This window comes from Pan paniscus, chromosome 1 (assembly GCF_029289425.2).
Source record: "Pan paniscus chromosome 1, NHGRI_mPanPan1-v2.0_pri, whole genome shotgun sequence".
NCBI lineage: Eukaryota > Metazoa > Chordata > Mammalia > Primates > Hominidae > Pan > Pan paniscus.
In genome coordinates, this window is record NC_073249.2 from 113,917,305 (window position 1) to 113,936,650 (window position 19,346).

General features: G+C 42.0%; 2 protein-coding genes across 2 annotated transcripts in view; both read right to left on the minus strand.

Moving 5' to 3' along the window:
• LOC129397603 (notch homolog 2 N-terminal-like protein A) overlaps positions 1 to 6,121 on the minus strand; it is a 30,712-nt gene extending 24,591 nt beyond the window's left edge. The window contains exons 1-2 of the mRNA XM_055111550.2: positions 5,906 to 6,121; positions 3,238 to 3,389 (exon numbers count right to left, since the gene is read on the minus strand). Coding sequence (XP_054967525.2) covers positions 3,238 to 3,389; positions 5,906 to 6,121 — 368 coding nt within the window. The remainder of the gene's footprint in view (positions 1 to 3,237; positions 3,390 to 5,905) is intronic.
• A 112-nt stretch (positions 6,122 to 6,233) lies between these two features.
• The window catches only part of LOC117978217 (leucine-rich repeats and immunoglobulin-like domains protein 2), a 49,029-nt gene continuing 35,916 nt past the window's right edge, over positions 6,234 to 19,346 (minus strand). The window contains exons 13-19 of the mRNA XM_055111575.2: positions 17,746 to 18,066; positions 15,546 to 15,827; positions 13,457 to 13,906; positions 11,894 to 12,043; positions 8,807 to 9,097; positions 6,881 to 6,933; positions 6,234 to 6,465 (exon numbers count right to left, since the gene is read on the minus strand). Of these exons, the coding sequence (XP_054967550.1) occupies positions 6,379 to 6,465; positions 6,881 to 6,933; positions 8,807 to 9,097; positions 11,894 to 12,043; positions 13,457 to 13,906; positions 15,546 to 15,827; positions 17,746 to 18,066 (1,634 nt within the window). The 3' untranslated portion in view covers positions 6,234 to 6,378. The remainder of the gene's footprint in view (positions 6,466 to 6,880; positions 6,934 to 8,806; positions 9,098 to 11,893; positions 12,044 to 13,456; positions 13,907 to 15,545; positions 15,828 to 17,745; positions 18,067 to 19,346) is intronic.

The following is a 19,346-nucleotide window of genomic DNA, read 5'->3' on the forward strand; positions in this document are numbered from 1 at the left end:
CTCTTCTGAACCCAGCAAGTCCTGCCTCTTTATAATTCCTCTAAATTCTGCTTAAAAACCAAATGGCTCCTTTTTTAGCCCACTTTTTTTTCTTTTTTTTTTAATCAATATCTTATAATAATGTGGCTAAAAGAAACCTCTCTGTAGTTTTGAAATTCTGCTGAAAATCTCCTTAGCCAGATCCTCCCATTCATTGGGCACCTTTTCTATTTTCCCACATTATCAAAGACGAAAACTTTCTGCCACTACATAACACAGGTCATTTCTTCAGCCACCCCCCATAGTATTTTCTTTACTGTCCTTCAGTCTCTCCAGCAGTCTCCTCGATGTCCTTCCAGTATTCACTAACATTTTTCTCGAGGCCTTTCTAACTTCTGTGCCAACCAGGTACAAAGTCATTGCCATTTGTTTTCAGTTTTTGTTATAGTGAAAGTCCACTTTCAGATACCAAATTTAGTTCCAGTTATCTATTGTTACTTAGTAAACTACTCCAAAACTTAGCACAATACGCAATTTATTGTATCTCATCATTTTGGTAATCAATAATTCTAGCATGGTTCAGCAGGGCAAATTTATTCCATAGTGGCCACAGTTAGGGTTGCTCAGTTGTGTCCAGCTGATGGAAGACTGCTTCACACATAATGCCTGGCACCCTGATGGGAACTGCTGGTCGTTGTGCTCAGCTAGGCCCCTCCCCTTGTCATGTGGTCTCATGGCCTCTGCACGTGGTTTATCTAGCATGGTAGTTTGACTTATCCAGCAGCTTAGGCCTTAGAAGACATATCCCAAGAGTCTCACATGGAAGCTACAAGGCTTCTTACTTACCTAGCCTGGCCAGTCAGACATCTCTTCTGCTGTATTCTATTAGTCAAGTAAGTCTCTAAGCGTAGCCCATATTATAGGGAGGAGAATTAGATTCCACCTCTCAATGGGAGAAGTAGCAAGTAATTTGTGGTCATCTTTAATCTACTACAGACACTGTATCCTTGATCTCAGAATGATGCCTCTTTGTCTGGAAAGGGCATTTGTTTTTTAAGCCCAAGGTTAGAGAGACAGACATGCAGCTGTGATGGATCAAGAAGACATCATGTTCTGACTAACCAGGTGATCACAGGGATCACTGAAGTGACAGATGTTGCAGACATATTGTCCTCCTATCTAAGTCCCAGCCAATGTTACGTGTCAAAATTAGGGAAGCAGTACGCAAAATGGTTAGGCAGGCCATTCTGAAACAAAACTGATTGGTTTCAAATCTCGGCTTTGCCATCAATCAGCTTTGTGAATGTGGGCAGTATAATTTACCTCCCTGTGCTCCACATTAGTCATTTGTAAAGTGGGCATTAACTAGAGCCTACCTCAAAAAACTGCTGCGAGGATGAAAAGAGTTAGTACACACACAATTGTTAGAGGAGGATCTGGCAAAAATATATTAGACATAGCTATTTTTATTATTGATGTATAGATTATGCAGTAAACTATATCAACATCAATAATCCTTTTTACCCAGAAACAAGTTGGAGAGAAGAAAAGGAAAATGAATTTTAAAAACTGAATGAAAGGTAAAAGTATCATTGGAATATTTGGAACTGACTGTAAAGACTGTGACACCTTCCGATTTTTTGTCCCTTATCATCAATTCAGGTATTCCCTGAAGCACAATCAGTTGACCAAACTAAGAGCAGTGCCCTCAGGAAAGAATAAAATGAATAGTTTAATTTATCAACATCATTTACCCAGGTTATTTGAGTTTTTTTTTTTTTTTTGAGACAGAGTCTCGCTGTCGCCCAGGTTGGAGTGCAGTGGCGCGATCTCGGCTCACTGCAGGCTCCGCCTCCCAGGTTCACGCCATTCTCCTGCCTCAACCTCCCGTGTAGTTGGGACTATAGGCGCCCGCCACCTCGCCCGGCTAATTTTTTGTATTTTTAGTAGAGACGGGGTTTCACCGTGTTAGCCAGGATGGTCTCGATCTGCTGACCTCGTGATCCGCCCGCCTCGGCCTCCCAAAGTGCTGGGATTACAGGCGTGAACCACCGCGCCCGGCCGATTATTTGAGTTCTAAGCCAGAAAACTGAGAGCAGACACACACATAACAATACTTGGTTGCAAAATGGAAATAAAAAGCAATGTGTTAGGATAGGCTAGATTATGCTCCAATAATAAATAATCTCCAAATCTCAGTAACTTAATACAACAAAAATGAATTTCTTGCTCATTCTACATGTTCAATTAGGGTTAGCAGGAAGGCTCTGACCATCACAGTAACTCAGGGACTTAGGTTGATGAAAACTTCATCTTATTGATCTTCAAGGATCAATAAAACAGTGGAAACTGAAAAGGGCCAATTATGTACTAGCTCTTAAAAATGTCTGCGTTCTTCCCAGAAGTGACCACATGAGACTTCCTCTCACGTTTCAGCCAACGAAACAAGTTACATTTCACTGTTCAAAAGTCATAGCTAAGTTAAAATGGGATGAGGAAGAATAAAGTTACCATGTATCTACAAAGAGAAAAGCTTAACAAAAAGCAAGAAAGCAGCACATACAGTGACTGGTGGATTGCATTATTGTTCCACAAATATTACTCTCCCCTCCTGTACTCTGTGGGCAGACTGTACGTTTCTGCACCAATGACTTTGGACTTGGCCATGTTACTTACTTTGGTGAACGGAAAATGGCAGAAGCGAGACTGTGCCAGTTCTGAGCAGAGACCAGTCATCATGAGTCTCTGCCAACTCTCTTGCACTCCTGCACTCTGCCATGAAAATGACAGACTTAAACCAATCCATACCTAAACTATAGATCCTTGAGGGAGAAATGGATGTGTGTTGTATAATACTGAGATTGGGGAGTTCTTTGTTGAGCAGCATTGTTTCAGCAAAAAGATGACTAATACAGTGACTCAACACAAGGATTTCATGAGACTGGCTACTACACATATGGTTTCCAAGAAAGGATATGAAATAAGACCTTACTAGCTAGTATTCTAAGAAATGTAAAGCAAAATGAGATGGTGTTACATTATTTGTATACTAGCTAGATATAGAACTAAAATATAACTATCCAATTATTTACAAATTAAATAAAAAAATAAAAGGAGAATTTCTAGTGCTTTTGAGGCTAAGATAATAAAATTAGAAAGTCCTTTTATCCCAGGAAAATCATCTTTAGTCCATTCCTGCTGCTATAGCAAAATAGCTTAGACTGGGTAATTTGTAAATAATAGAAATTTATTTCTCACAGTTCTGAAGGCTGGACCAAGATCAAGGTGCTGGCAGATTCAGTGTCTGGAAGAGCTTGCTCTCTGCTCCCAAGATGGCTCCTTGTTGCCACAGATGCTGTGTCCTCACATGGCTGGAGGGACAGAGGACAAAAGGGACCAGAGCAATCCTTTCAACCTCTTTTTTAAGAGCACTAATCCCATTCATGAGAGTGGAGTGTTCATGCCTTATCACTTCCTAAGACATATTCCTAAAAGGCCCCACCCTGTAGTACTATAACACTCGGTATTAAGTACCAATGTATGAATTTTGAAGGCATACATACATTCAACCATAGCATAATTCAAAAAAGGAGAATGATAAAGGCAGAAAGCTCTTCATTAAGGCATTATTTATAACAGTCTAATATCAGAAACAGCATAACTATGCAATAGTAGAATATTTTAAGTAATCTATGGTCCTACTAATATTATAAAATATTGTACACTCATTAGAATAATAACTATGAACTTTCCCTAAAAACATGGACAAATATTTACTAAGTGAAAGAAGGAGAATATAAACATATACCTAAGCTATAATCGTAATTATGTAAATAGATATTTAATATATATAGATAATGACTAAAGGGAATTTGGAGAAATTTAAACATTTGTGCTGTAGCAGTGGTTATATGGGTGAATATTTTTCTTCTGAAATCTAACGCAAAAAAATTGTTCTTTTGACAATAAGTATAATTTTTAAAACAACAAGGAAATTTCTCTTCTCAAGAATATACCCATGTGTGTAAGAAAGAGTTGGTGTTTGGATTAAAAGATGCATTTTTTAAAGAGTGGGAAAAAAATGCAACACATTTTTAATATTGAAGATCCCTGGGTATTCTGAGTAATCTATATAACTTTCTGTATTTTTCAAATATTTTTACAATGAATGTGCCATAAACTTTTGAAAAAAGTTATTTTAAAAATACATGAACGTATTTTCTAGCGTCACTTCTGAGACCCCACAGCTCACCTAGTTAGTGCTATCATTTCTTGAATCCAGTGAGCTGCCTGTAGACAGAGTTCCTCGCCACAACTCGGTAGCCCATAATTTGATTTGAGACAAACCTAAATATAGCCCCAACTTTGGTAGGAAGGATGGGAATCTGACTCTCCCTGCCTTTTCTTCCCCCCCATCAGAGGCAACAGGATATTCTTTTCAAGACAGGTGGCCTGTGAGCCTTGTCTAAGATCAAACTGGACCTTGAAATTTTTCCTGGTAACATTTTGAGCTCTGGAGCAGTGTGGTCCTACCAATAAATCAAGTGTTGGAGGAGTCTAGACTAGGGGCTTTTTAGACAGTTCTGCTAAACCTTCAAATGTTTTGTTATCCTCCCCTCCCCACCCCTACTTTGTACTAGTATGTAGGGGAACCAATCCAAGAGATAACAGACAGACGACAGGTTCCCCCAAGAACACAGACTCCCCACAGTCTCACCAATACCCAGGCATGCCAGGTTCTTCCTGAGTTAAATGCCTAGGAGGCCTGAAAGAATAAATTCATCCTGGAGAAGTCTTGTGGGTCGTAGCTTTAGAAATTCAGGGAACATGTCTCTGAGGCCATCCAATGGAGAACACAGCCTGTATCAGAACCTTAGCAGAGACTTTGGGCCTTTTGGGGTCTCAAATTTATCATCTCTGAAACAAGTACAACGAAATTAACATTGCCACATGTGGGCACTATAAAGCCTTTTTCAAATAAAAAAAAGGTCAGTGATAGTGCTAATAATAACAGTGATTATGTCATTTAATAAAACGGTCTCAATTGAAAGCTAAAAAGGAGCTTCAGGGTGGCAAGCACTCTAATTATAGTATGTCTGCCTTGTTTAAATCTTGATACATAAGTACATGGTACAGGGCCTGAGGCAATGCCATCTCCAAAGAGCCCTTTTCCATGATCTTAAAACAGTCACAAGGGAGTGTCTAGGTCCTGATGGCTACTGTCTTGAGGCTTTTCTAGTGTTCTGGGAGTCAGGAAGCTTCTCCCTCCTTGAAGCTATTGGTAGAGCCCAGTTGCTGGCGAAACTGAAAAACGAGGAGGTAGAATACCCTAAAACAGGAGATGTCTGAGATACAGGCAGCTAATAGGGCTGTAAGGTTTTGTTGGGATGCTTCCCTTCCTGATGAAGGGTCCTGTCCCTGGATTAATGGTGAAACTGGCATGTCACATCTCTAGGAAGACAACATCGTGTTCCATGACCACGTAGGGTATACATCTGCATTCAGCCGGGATTGCTCCTAAACCTTCCTAGACTCCATCTCTGGCTCTGGGGTTACCTGTGGGTGGGGCGATGCAGACACACAAGAAAACCTCCTCTACAAATTCTTCCTGTAGTTGGTTGATTGTATTCTAAGACCTTCGTTGGGATGGGCGAGGGACGGGGCTTGGTACGGCGTCCTCTAAGCTCTCTGCCCTCTGCCGTCATCATTCATCTGAGCCAGCGAGAGAGGGGTCGGGGAGACGCGAGGGTGGTTCAGGGGGCGTGCAACCTGGGCCGATTCTGCCCCAGCACACTGGTTGTCGGGAGCCCCGCCTCCGCTCGCGGTTGACAGCTCAGCTGGTGCCGAGCAACTCGTGCCAGCCAGTCGTGTCTCAGCCTGGAGAGTGCGCGCACCGCCGCCCGGGCAGCCGCTGGCTCCAGCTCACGAAACAGCCCCGGGCGCCGCTCTGAGTCCAGCCTCCTACTGAGAACAGTCCCTCCCTTGTGCGGGTCGCACGGCTAGCCGCAGGTTCGGCCACGTCAAATCCATTTTCTAAAAAAGCAGGGAGCAGAGCTCTCTCTTCGCCGCCGACGCAGAAAGGAGCTGGGGAGGAAAAAGCTGCTGCTTTTTGCGCTGGAGATTCGTGGGCAAGGCTTCTCATTTTCCCAGTTTCAAGGAGACTCGCTTGAACCCGGAAAGCGGAGGTTGCAGTGAGCCGAGACCGTGCCACTGCACTCCAGCCTGGGCGACAGAGCGAGACTCTGTATCTCAAAAAAAAAAAAAAAAAAAAAAAAGTGAGCCTAACTCAGATACTTGCAGGAATGGTTCTGGCAGGAGTAAATGATCTAATGTGGGACATGAAGTAGTAAATGCAAAATTAATTAATAAGTCTCTGCCCAGATTTCATCCTGAAGAGTTTCATGTGCCCTCACTACCATCTTGAATGTTCCAAGTCCTACTAAAATTAAAATCAAAAGCATGATCCTGTAACCTGTGGGACATAATCTAACGTGGGACATTAGATTATTCACTCCTGCCAGAACCATCCCTGGGAGTATCACAGTATACTTTGCCTTCCTCTGTAAACCTGTAGTTCTCACCTCCTACCCTGTCTTTTTTTTTTTTGTTGAGACGGAGTCTCACCCTGATGTCCAGGCTGGAGTGCAATCACTCAATCTCAGCTCACTGCAAGCTCCGCCTCCTGGGTTCAAGTGATTCTCCTGCCTCAGCCTCCCAAGTAGCTGGGATTACAGGTGCCCACCACCACGCCCAGGTAATTTTTAATTTTTTTAGAAGAGATGGGGTTTCACCATGTTGGCCAGGCTGGTCTCGAACTGCTGACCTCATGATCCACCCGCGTCAGCCTCCCAAAGTGCTGGGATTACAGGCGTGAGCCACCATGCCCAGCATGACCTCCTACCCTATTCCAGTGCTCTTCCATGTCAGGCTGACAGGATGAAAGCTGATGAAAAGCTTGGATGGACAGGAAGACACACATGCTCAGCATTACTCTTCATGATTTAGAAAGAGTTTTGTTTCAAATGCCAAGTGGTTATCAAATGCCTAATCTATACAATATAATGTATATTTCTTTTCCTGGGCCATGTGAGACAGGGGACACAAGCCCAAAACTGCGTTCTCACTTATGACCTTGATCATACCTCATAGAAAAAAACACCCGCCAAGTGAAGCTGAAATTAAATGTTTACCTGCTAGAACAGCAACAAAACAAAACATTTAAAACTCTTCTCAGCCAGGCATGGTGGCTCACACCTGTAATCCCAGCACCTTGGGAGGCCAAGGCAGGCAGATCACGAGGTCAGCAGTTCGAGACCAGCCTGGACAACATGGTGAAACCCCATCTTATAAAGATACAAAAAATTAGCCGGTTGTGGTGGCACATGCCTGTAATCCCAGCTACTCAGGAGGCTGAGGCAGGAAAATCGCTTGAACCTGGGGAGGCAGAGGTTGCAGTGAGTTGAGATCACGCCACTGGACTCCAGCCTGGGCAACAGGGCTAGACTCCATCTCAAATAATAAAAAAAAAACTTCTCAGTAAGCCGGGCACGGTGGCTCATGCCTGTAATCCCAGCACTTTGGGAGGCCAAGGTGGGTGGCTCACCTGAGGTCGGGAGTTTGAGACCAGCCTGACCAACATGGAGAAACCCCATCTCTACTAAAAATAGAATATCAGCTGGGCATGGTGGCACATGCCTGTAATCCCAGCTACTCAGGAGGCTGAGACAGGAAAATTGCTTGAACCCGGGAGGCGGAGGTCCTGGTGAACCGATATGACATCATTGCACTCCAGCTTGGGAAACAAGAGCGAACCTCCATTTCCCAAAAAAAAAAAAGAAAAAAAAATCTTCTCAGTAAAAACCATCACCAAATTATGCCCAAATTTTATTATTACTATTTTTTGGAGACAGAGTCTCACTCTGTTGCCCAGGCTGGAATGCAGTGGCATGATCTCAGCTCACTGCAACCTCCATCTCGAGCTTAAGTGATTCTCGTGCCTCAGCTTCCCGAGTAGGTGGGACTACAGGCATGCACCACCATGTTAGGCTAATTTTTGTATTTTTAGTGGAGACAGGGTTTCCCTATGTTGGCCAGGCTGGTCTCAAACTCCTGACCTCAAATGATCCACCTGCTTTGGCCTCCGAAAGTGCTAAGATTACAGGCATGAGCCACTGTGCCCGGCCCCCCATATTTTATTCTTTTATTTAAATAAAGATCGGAGAAAAATTAATACCCTATATGATACCGGGTGCGGTGGCTCACACCTGTAATCTCAGCACTTTGGGAGGCCAAGGCAGGCAATCACATGAGGTCAGGAGTTCATGACCAGCCTAGCCAACATGGTTAAACCCCACCTCTACTAAAAATACAAAAATTAGCTGGGTGTGGTGGTGCACGCCTGTAGTCCCAGCTTCTTGGGAGGCTGAGGCATGAGAATTGCTTGAACCAGGGAGGCAGAGGTTGGCATGAGCCAAGATTGCGCCACTACATTCCAACCTGGATGACACAGTGATACTCTGTCTCAAATAAATAAATAAATAGCCTGTATGAAACCTTTTAAAAGCTTTTTGTGTATGGCCTCTGAATTTTCAGTAGTGTGATCCTGTTACCCCCACAAAAGTTGTTTCCATCCTATAGATGAAGACTTCTTTGTAACTCTAGTATGCAGAAATCTCTGGCTATAGTTTATACCATTTAACAATGGCCAGTTACTCCTATATACCCATCTGCTTGCTTCCCGTCAAATGAGAGCACTACCTATATGATAGAAGGAAGAGTCAATTAGACAAAAGTAAAAACAAAATAACAACAAAAATACATCCCTTACCACTGCTCATCTGTGTGGAGGGAAGTTTCTTCTCACTTATCCTCTCATGGTTGGTGGGAAAGGCAGATGGCTCTCTGTTGGCTGATGGTATCAGGCTCTCTAGGGCAGTAGTATCCTGGGGAGGATGTACTAAATATGTCTCTTTAGGCATTTGGACCATGAGGCTGGACAGTGTCTGATCAAGAACGTCCTCCTCAGCAATATAGGTGTATGGACAGTATTCTCGGGTCCTGGAGTAGATGTTGGCATTGTCATAACAATCTGAGCAAATCACCCGGGTACCAGTGCCACCTAATAACAAGAAAAAGAATCTTAAATATCTTTCTGTTAAGGAATTATTTTTTGCCAATCATCAGTTTTCTTCAAAAGTTGTCATCATCATTGCTAGCATGTATTGAGCACTTACTTTATAAAGTAGGTGAAGTTTCAAGCCATTTCTGTGAATTGATTCATTAATCCTCACAACATCCCTATGAGGTAGGTATTATTATTATCCCCACTTTACAGATAGAGTAAACTAAAGCACAGAGAAGTTAAGTAACTTAACCAAAGTCATACCGCTGCCGGGTGCGGTGGCTCACGCCTGTAATCCCAGCACTTTGGGAGGCCGAGGCGGGCAGATCACAAGGTAAGGAGATCTAGACCATCCTGGCTAACACGGTGAAACCCCGTCTCTACTAAAAATACAAAAAATTAGCCAAGCGTGGTGGCGTGCGCCGGTAGTCCCAGCTACTCGGGAGGCTGAGGCAGGAAGATGGCGTGAACCCAGGAGGCGGAGCTTGCAGTGAGCCGAGACGACGCCACTGCACTCCAGCCTGGGCGACACAGCGAGACTCTGTCTCCAAAAAAAAAAAAACAAAGTCATACTGCCAGAGTGAGGAGCAGAAACAGCCATTCTGGCTCCAGAGCCCATGCTCTTGAAAACTACACTGAACCATCTCTGTCTATCGTGGATAGACAGATCATGCCCAAATTAAGGGAGCAAGATAAGGCTGGTACTGTGCTACAAGACACATGCTTGGCTTAAGCAAACTAAGTCAGAGAATAAGGAGTTATGATGACTTCACTTCATGAAAAACCATGTTACTTTCATGAGTCAAGAGGTTAAGTAACACCAATTGCTACAAGCATCCCTAGGGAAAGCTTCTGACAATGAGAAGTCCTGCCTGACAAGTACACGGTTGACAGAAGTATAGGTTTAACAATGAACTCCCTGGATTATTATGTGCTTTGAAAACTGAATGATGAAGGAGAGAAGAGAGAGTGAGAAATAAAGAGTGAGTTACTTATTCAAAATCATGCAACAGGCCAGGAGCAGTGGCTCATGCCTGTAAGCCCAGCACTTGGGGAGGCCGAGGCAGGTGGATCACCTGAGGTCCGAAGTTTGAGACCAGCCTGGCCAATATGGTGAAACCCCATCTCTACTAAAAATACAAAATAAGCCGGGCATGGTGACAGATGCCTGTAATCCCAGCTACTCAGGAGGCTGAGGGAGGAGAATCGCTTGAACCCGGGAGGCAAAGGTTACAGTGAGCTGAGATGGTGCCATTGCACTCCAGCCTGGGTGACAAGAATGAAACTCTGTCTCAAAAAAACCAAAAAACAAACAAAAAAAAATCATGCAACAGAATGTTAGAATTGGAAGACAGTGAAAAGTAATTTAGTTTAACCCAGAAAGCAGTGTTATTTCCCACATACTTCAAAGAACAGACTTTTAAGTATTCTTTTAAAAGTCAGAAATGCCGGCCAGGTGCCGTGGCTCATGCCTGTAATCCCAGCACTTTGGGAGGCTGAGGCAGTCAGATCACAAGGTCAGCAGTTCAAGACCAGCCTGACCAACATGGTGAAACCCCCGTCTCTACTAAAAATACAAAAATTAGCCGGGTATGGTGGCGCGCACCTGTAATCCCAGCTACTTAGGAGGCTGAGGCAGAGGAATCGCTTGAACCTGGGAGGTGGAGGTTGCAGTGAGCTGAGATCGTGCCACTGCACTCCAGCCTGGGTAACAGAATGAGACGCTTTCTCAAAAACAAAAAAAGAGTCAGAACTACTATATTTTTCATGAAAAGCCAAAATCCAATTTATCAATTAGATAAAATTCTGTTGACACCCAGCCTAAAAAAGTCTCTGAAGAAATGGAATAAATCTTCCATTTGTATAGTATTTGAAGTACCACACAGATTTGCTGAAAAGATCTGTGAGAATCTTGGGGGAAGTGCTTTACAAATTATTGTCTCTTTATTTAAAAATTAGAAAAGTAAAGCTCAGATCTTAAGTAACTAGCTTCATGGTCACAGAGCTGGAAAAAGGAAGAAGTATCAATTAAACCCAATTCTTCTGTCCCTTAATTCATTCAGTTCTGTCACTCCCTATGGGAGCGAGGCTATGAAAAGGGTGGAGGGAGAAGAACTCTGTGTATGGGTACGCATCTCTACGTGTTGGGATGTCAGGTTCATTTAATTAGAGAACTCTTTACATCTCTCTGATGTTCTCCAGTATATGCTGAGAACCACTGCTACCATTTGTTGATTTCTTTTAGAGGTGGGGAGTCTTGCTATGTTGTCCAGGCTAGAGTACAGTGGCTATTCATAGGTGCACTCACAGCACAATACAGCCTCGAACTCCTGGCCTCAAGTAATCCTGCTTCAGCCTCGTGGGTAGATGGGACTACAGGCATGCCACCATGCCTGGCTCCTAGCTACCTTTTAAACTTTACTGAATGTCTACCTGTCAGGAAGAGAAACCGGCCTCCCTTGGATGTGGTCTGAAGGATGCCCACGCCTGAAAAGGGTAAGAAAGAGATACCTGAAAAAAGTTTGCAGAATATCCCTTTCCTATAATTACACAAGTTTGGGAGCCTCTGATGTGTACTCTGATCTCTTGTTTAATGTGTTTCTCCACTCTGTAAGATGATTTTCATATCCTTTTAAGACTTTAGTCAATTTTCATCCTATTTTGCATGTGGCTAAATGCTTTCATTAGGTATCTTACTTTAAAATATTGCTTCAGATTAATGGAGAAACTACACACTGAAAAGTAAACTCAATAGAATAGGCTAAAATTGTAACCATAAACAACAGTCATTACCGTCAGTGCCTTTGTGTATATATCCATTGGCAGGAGGCATAAGTTGCTGATGACTGCCTGCCTCAGAGTTGCTGTAGCCTTCCTGTGGCTCAGACAGCGTTCCTTGGGAAGACAAGTAGCTGGGAATGTCTGCAGGCAGATTGAGCTCCTCTGTAAAAGAGACATTTTTAACTCTCAAAGGTAGGCAGTTGAAGCCAACACTCAGAAGACTATTTTGCAAATGTGTTCCACTTTGATACTATTAGCAAGAAAAACTGTACGTACCTAGGACCGCAACAGCTCTTGGTACTTCCCCTAAAACTATTTCTCACTAGAATTCTTCTCAAAGTTTCACTTTAAAAGTTTCATTGAAAGAAACAAAACCTAAAGGTTGAAATCTTATCTACTGCCACGCTTTCATAATCTATCTGCCTAGATTTCTTTTCTTGCAGGATTCCAGGGTGAGAGGTGTAAAAGACTGACCTCAATGATCCAGTTTGATATTCAAGGGAAAAAAAGAGACTGATCTCAATCACAAGGGCTCCACTCTTCCTTACAGCAAAATTATGATGAAAAGGAGCCTTAGACATTAAAGAGAATGCATCTGTAATGCGTTTTTAGAAGTAAAGTTTGGCCGGGCGTGGTGGCTCATGCTTGTAATCCCAGCCCTCTGGGAGGCCAAGGTGGGTGGATCACAAGGTCAAAAGATTGAGACCATCCTGGTCAACATGGTGAAACCCCGTCTCAACTAAAAATACAAAAATTAGCTGGGCATGGTGGCACATGCCTGTAGTCCCAGCTACTCGGGAGGCTGAGTCAGGAGAATCGCTTGAACCCGGGAAGTGGAAGTTGCATTGAGCCAAGATCATGCCGCTGCACTCCAGCCTGGCAACAGAGCAAGATTCTATCTCAAAAAAAAAAAAAAAGTATTTACAAATTCTTAAAATTGGTCAGACGCAGTGGCTCATGCCTGTAATCCCAGCACTTTGAGAGGCCAAGGTGGACAAACTGCTAGAGCCCAGGAGTTTGAGACCAGCTTGGGCAACATGGAAAACCCGACTCTACTAAAAATATAAAAACTTAGTCAGGCGCGGTGGCACATGCCTATAGGCCCCGCTTCTCAGAAGGCCGAGATGGGAGAATCACCTGAGCCTGGGAAGTCAACGCTGCAGTGAGCCATGAATGTACCGATACACTCTGACCTGGGCATTACAGTAACACCCTATCTCAAATAAACAAAATTCTTTCCTCAAAGAGGTTCTGTTATGAACCTATTCCTCAAAGAGGTTCTGTTATATCAAAGAAGTTGAACATTTTAACAACAAAAACTCCCTTCTATCACATATCAGGTAATGTACCACAGCTCTTCAGTTTTTTGAGGGGGAAGATGAGGTCTCGCTATGTTGCCCAGGTGGGCCTTGAACTCCTGGGCTCAAGCAGTCCTCCCACCTCATCCTCCTGAGTAGCTGGGAGTACAGGCATGTGCTACTATGACCAGCTCTCAGTTTTTTATATTGTACAATTAATCCTATACTACATTCTTGACTGAAGTACAAGCCATAGGTGTCATGTGGGTACACTTACCTGTGTTTGTGATACTATAGTCTTCATTTTTCCTTCTCATGTGGTAAATAACAATGACCCAGATCAAAGAAGTGCCAACAACACAGCAGACCACAACAATGATGACAATGCCAACTGTGGTCCAGCCATCATCTTCATGCCCAATGCTACTCTGGGAAGAGTCACAATTGGGGGATGAAATGACATTTAGGTAAATGTGGCCACGTTCTGTCCCAAGGGTGTTAGACATAATGCAGGTATATTTCCCAGCATCTTCTAGCCCGGCATCTACAATGATGAGAAGCTGATTGGCTGCAGCAAAGAAATGTCGTTCAGTCACCAGCAAAGGCCCATCATCTTTAGTCCAGTTGAGACGAGGGGCAGGACTCCCTCCAGCTATGCACTGTAACACCGCAGTTTCACCTCGGGTTACTGTCTTATCCTCCAGGGGTCTAATAAATGAGGGTGTCTCTAATAGGAAAACATTTTTTTAAAAAAATGAAAAGTTAGGCAATTTTATTCCCTAATTCCTACTGAATTAGACCAATGGGGGTATAATAAAATGTGTAATTTTATATACTCATGGGAGGATTAGAAGTTAATGTTTCAGAACAAAATCCTGAAAAAAGCCTCAATTTTTTCTCGATAATTCCAGCTTAGGCAAGCTATCCTAAGAAAGAAGTTCAGGGCAGCTGCAATAGCTGGAGGGGGTGAGCAGGGGTGACCCATTAAAAAAGATTAAAAATAACTTAAAAAAAAAAGAAATTCAAAGATTTATACGCAAAGATGTTTACTACAAAATGTGTAACTTTAAAGAATAAAGAAAAATATTTTTAAATCTAGCAGAAAAATGATTAAGTAAATTATAGTCACATGATCTTTTACAAAGACTTTAATAACAAGGCAACTTGTGGTACAATATTAAATGAAAAAAATGTAGGTATATTTGACTACATAAAAGTGAGAGGGGAAAGTCTAGAATATGCTAAAATCCTTAAGTATTTGAGTGACTTTCCTCCCCTTTTCCTAATTTTCTGTATATCTTAACATTTTAAAACAATAAATGACTTATTTTTCTAAGGCTGAGGCAGGCGGATCATGAGGTCAGGAGTTCGAGACCAGCCTGACCAACATGGTGAAACCCCGTCTCTAAAAAAAATACAAAAATTAGCTGGGCGCAGTGGTACATGCCTGTAGTACCAGCTACTCAGGAGGCTGAGGCAGGAGAATCACTTGAACCCGGGAAGTGGAGGTTGCTCTGAGCCGAGATTGTGCCACTGCATTCCAGCCTGGGCAACAGAATGAGACTCTGTCTCAAAATAAATAAATAAATAAATAAATAAATGACTTCTTATTTTTCTGGTTATACAAGTAAACAATACAAACCAACAAACTTAAAAAAATAATAATAATAACTGACATCTAGGAAAATAGAGAACTGGAAAGTAGAATTTACCCTGGATTTCAGTTCCATGAAGAAAAGTATTGTAATAAGGAAGAAAAAACAAAACAAACAAACAACAACAACAAAAAAAACCCAGGCTAGCAGGGGAAAATTTTTAGGAAAAAAAGGCATTTTACCAGAAATAGGGTTAAGAAGAACACACTGAAAAGGAAAGCAGAAACTCTAACCAGAAAACACATCTTTTTTTTTTTTTTGTATTAAATTTTTTTTGAAAATGAACTAGGAGCAAACAGTTAAATAATCTTAGGTTCCTATCAAGCAATAAGTGAAGCAGCATCAAATGGCTGGGATACTCCTAAAAGAACAGTGGAACTCTCAATGCAAACTCACTGAATAGTAAACACACCTACATGAAACAGAAACCTTACAGAGAGGGACTTAAAAAGATAAGCTGATAAAGGAATTTGAACTTTCAATTATTGTGACAAGGATGCCTACCTAATTTTGCCCTATGTATTTTCCCACATTTCAGTTATCTGACCCACTAATTCCTAGACTGACATAACCTTGCATAAAACTGTGAAATAAGATAAAGATCTGAGAATCACAGAGGTAATCTCAAACTTATTTTTCTTGCTCATTAAGACCAAGAGTAGCTCCCAAAGACTCCAACAAAAGCAGGGACCCACGGAGCAGTAAACGTACCTAACACTGTTAGGGAAGCATTTGCTGAGAGACCTCCTGCTGTATTTTGTGCCATGCAGCTATAGATTCCCATATCTTCTATTTTCACATTGGCAATAAAGAAGACGTCATCCTCGGGCATGACGTGCATGCGTCTTTCTCGAGCCGCAGGAAAGTCAGTACCACCATCTTTCTGCCAGGAAATCTGAGGTGCAGGGTGTCCCTCTGCAGCACATTCTAATCTGGCCATGGCACCAGTGCGAATAGTCAGATCCATTGGCGTTTTCAGAAAAGATGGCATCTCTGTTTCCAGAAAAATCACCAAGAAAAAGTGGGCAAGGGAACAAAGACACATATATGCATACAAATAGGCATGAAAGAATCTAGTAGGCAAGACACCCCCTAATGTTCCATTTCTTTGTGAAGACAGGCTCTCTGATTGAGAGTGAATATAGTTTTATAAATTTAAAAAAACAAAAACAAACTTTAGAGATAGGGTCTTGCTCTGCTGTCCAGGCGGGAGTACACTGGCGCAATCATAGCTCACTGCAGCTTCAAATTCCTGGCCTCAAGCTATCTTCCCACCTTGGCCTCCCAAAGTGCTGGGACTACAAGCCTGAGCCACAGCACCCAGCCAAGAGTGAATATGGTTTTGAGAACACCTTTTCTTCCAGAACCTCAGAGTATTTGGAGCACACTGATGACTCTGTCTTCTAGGATGCATGATACACTTAATCATCAGCTGGAACTAGGGAAAGCAGAAGGCCACAAACCTTCTTTGAACTTCGTATTTTAGAACCCAGTATTTACTATGACTCTCTCACTTATGAAGCTAAACGATGCTTCCCTGGGAGGCTGAGGCAGGAGAATCACTTGAAACTAGGAGGCGAAGGTTGCAGTGAGCTGAGATCACACCACTGCACTCCAGCCTGCATGACAGAGTGAGAGTCCATCTCAAAAATGTTCCCAAACCAACATCTACAAAGCTATCAAGGAAACTGCATGCTAAAAAAAACTTATGCCTTCAAAAGTATCATTAAAAAACACAGAAGTGAAACATAAGTAATCTTTTGGTTGTACAAACCCTAAAATGTTGTAGTTATTCAATTTAATAGGCAATAGATAAATCAAGCTGTTTTTAAGAAGCTTTTGCAGGAAAGAAGAGTATTCATTTTTAAAATGATCCTGTGTGGAGTGGAAAACCAAACACCATATGTTCTCACTTATAAGTGGGAGCTAAGTATGAGTACACAAAGGCATACAGAGTGGTATCATGGACGTTAGAGATTCAGAATGGAGAGGGTGAGCGGGGGCTAGGGATAAAAAACTACACATTAGATACTATGTACACTACTCAGTGATGGGTGCACTAAATTCTCAGAATGCACCACTATAATTCATCCATGGGAAAAAAACTCACTTGTACCCCAAAAGGTACTGAAATAAGGCTGGGTGCAGTGGTTCATGCCTGTAATCCGAATACTTTGGGAGGCCAAGGCAGGCGGATCACTTGCGCTCAGGAGTCTGAGACCAACCTGGCCAAAATGGTGAAACTTTGTCTCTACTAAAAATACAAAAATTAGATGGGCCTGGTGGCGCACATCTGTAATTCCAGCTACTCGAATTACAGGAGACAGGAGAATCACTTGAACCTGGGAGGCGGAATTTGCAGTGAGCCAAGATCATGCCACTGCATTCCATCCTGGGCGACAGAGCGAGACTCCATCTCAAAACAAAAAACAAGAGAAATTAAAATAAATAAATAAAAATACACACACACACACACACACACAAATGATCCTGTGTAACTACATTTAGACAATGATAATGACCATTAGACCCAAAAATGTCCTAAATATTCCCAGTTATTAGAAGGCCCATCAGGAATAAATTTCATAGTTATCAAGAGAGATTTATGGTTCTGGAATGAAAACTGAGAATTTCATAAGAATGTCTTCAAAAGCATAAACAGCAGTGAAAGTAGCACATCTCCTAGGGCCACAGCACTTACCCTTCAACCAAAGACCAATTAGAGACCATAAGTGGGCAGATTGACTAATCCAAAAATCCCACCCACTTGATAAGTTATCACAACTCAAAAGACAATAACAGTAAGAGTCCTACTTAAATGTCAGATTTAGTCTAATTCTCTCAAGTGATTCAAAACTGAACATGAAAAATCCTTCTAAACTAAAAAAAATCAAGGAGCATAATTCCTTACCATTTACAGTCAGTTTGGCTTTCTGAGAATAATTAGAACCAAAGTGATTAGTAACAATACACTGATATTTTCCTTCATCTGTGAAATTCACATTGAAAAGATGTAAGATACTAGTATATTCCAGAGCTTCTCCAGCTTGCTGCCAATAACGAACAAAATTCTCAGTATCCACGTCATACAGGATTTCACTGTCTTTGCGCCACACAGTGGACATGGGTGAATCACTGCTGCTCACTGCAGTGCACGTCAGAGTCACATTCATGCCTCTTAGAGCAATTATGGTTTCAGGATGTGTCCTTATCTGTGGCTTGAGAAAATCATCTAAGGGGAAAAAAATGCATCCGTAGCCAAGTCAGTTATTTATTTTTGCTTTAGATTCAATTTTAAAACAAATACTATAAAATTGTGTGTTCTGTTTACAAAGTGGCATATTAAAGTTGAAAGAGACTACAGAGCTACAGTCCAATTCCCTTGTTTAAAGATGGGGGAAATGAGGCCCAGAAAATTCAAATGACTTGCTCAAAGACATGTCAGTCAGTGGCAGAGCCTGGACTGGAACTCAGGTTTCCTGACTTCAGGATCCAGCACTTTTCTACTAGCCCTTACTGTCACCTGTGTGCTCAGAATATATTTCTCAAGCATTATCAGTTATTGGGGAAAAACAGAAACCTTATATTAGGATTTCAAGACAAGTTCTACTTCTATTACCCCTTGTATATATGTATGTGATAGATAAACATGTATATGGCCAGGCGTGGTGGCTCACACCTGTAATCCTAGCACTTTCGGAGGTCGAAGTGGGTGGATCAACTCAGGTCAGGAGTTCGAGACCAGCCTGACCAACACGGCGAAACCCCGTCACTTCTAAAAACACAAAAATTACCCAGGCGAGGTGGCGGCTGCCTGTAATCCCAGCTACTTGAGAAGCTGAGGAATGAGAATCACTTGAACCCGGGGGGTAGAGGTGGCTAGTGAGCTGAGATCACGCCACTTCGCTCCAGCCTGGGCAAAAGAGCGAGACTCTGTCTCAAAAAATATATGTATATATATAACCATTATCCTTTCTGAGCCAATATAAAATGGGGGGATTATGAATGATTTATATTTCACAGAGAATACCTAATAAAACAAATTATTTGAAAGCATTTTGTATGTGCACAGGTTTCACCTGAAGTAGTGAAAAAATCCAAATAGGTCAAATGTCCAGCTGAAGATTGGCTTAGGACTGGCTAATAAAATATGGATTCATAATTAATAATGTTATTGGACTGATTGAGAGAAGCAGGTATATAAATTCTTAACCAGTATCTCCACTGGGTAACATTTCATTGTGCCATAAAAGCAGTTAAGTGGAAGGGGAGGAAGAAATATATGGTATGTCTATATTTAAAACTAAGTAAAAAGGGAATGTGTGGCAATGTCAGCAGAATTTAACCTTTACTAGATTCTGTTTTCTTCTTTAAACTTTGTAAAAAACAATGGATGTATTTTGTGAGCCCGAACTTCCAAGTGTGTGTTCCGTTCCAACCATCTTTAAGTACATTGTGAAAACAGATTTGGCAATATATAGGTACTCAAATGATCAGAGATACTAGGGATAT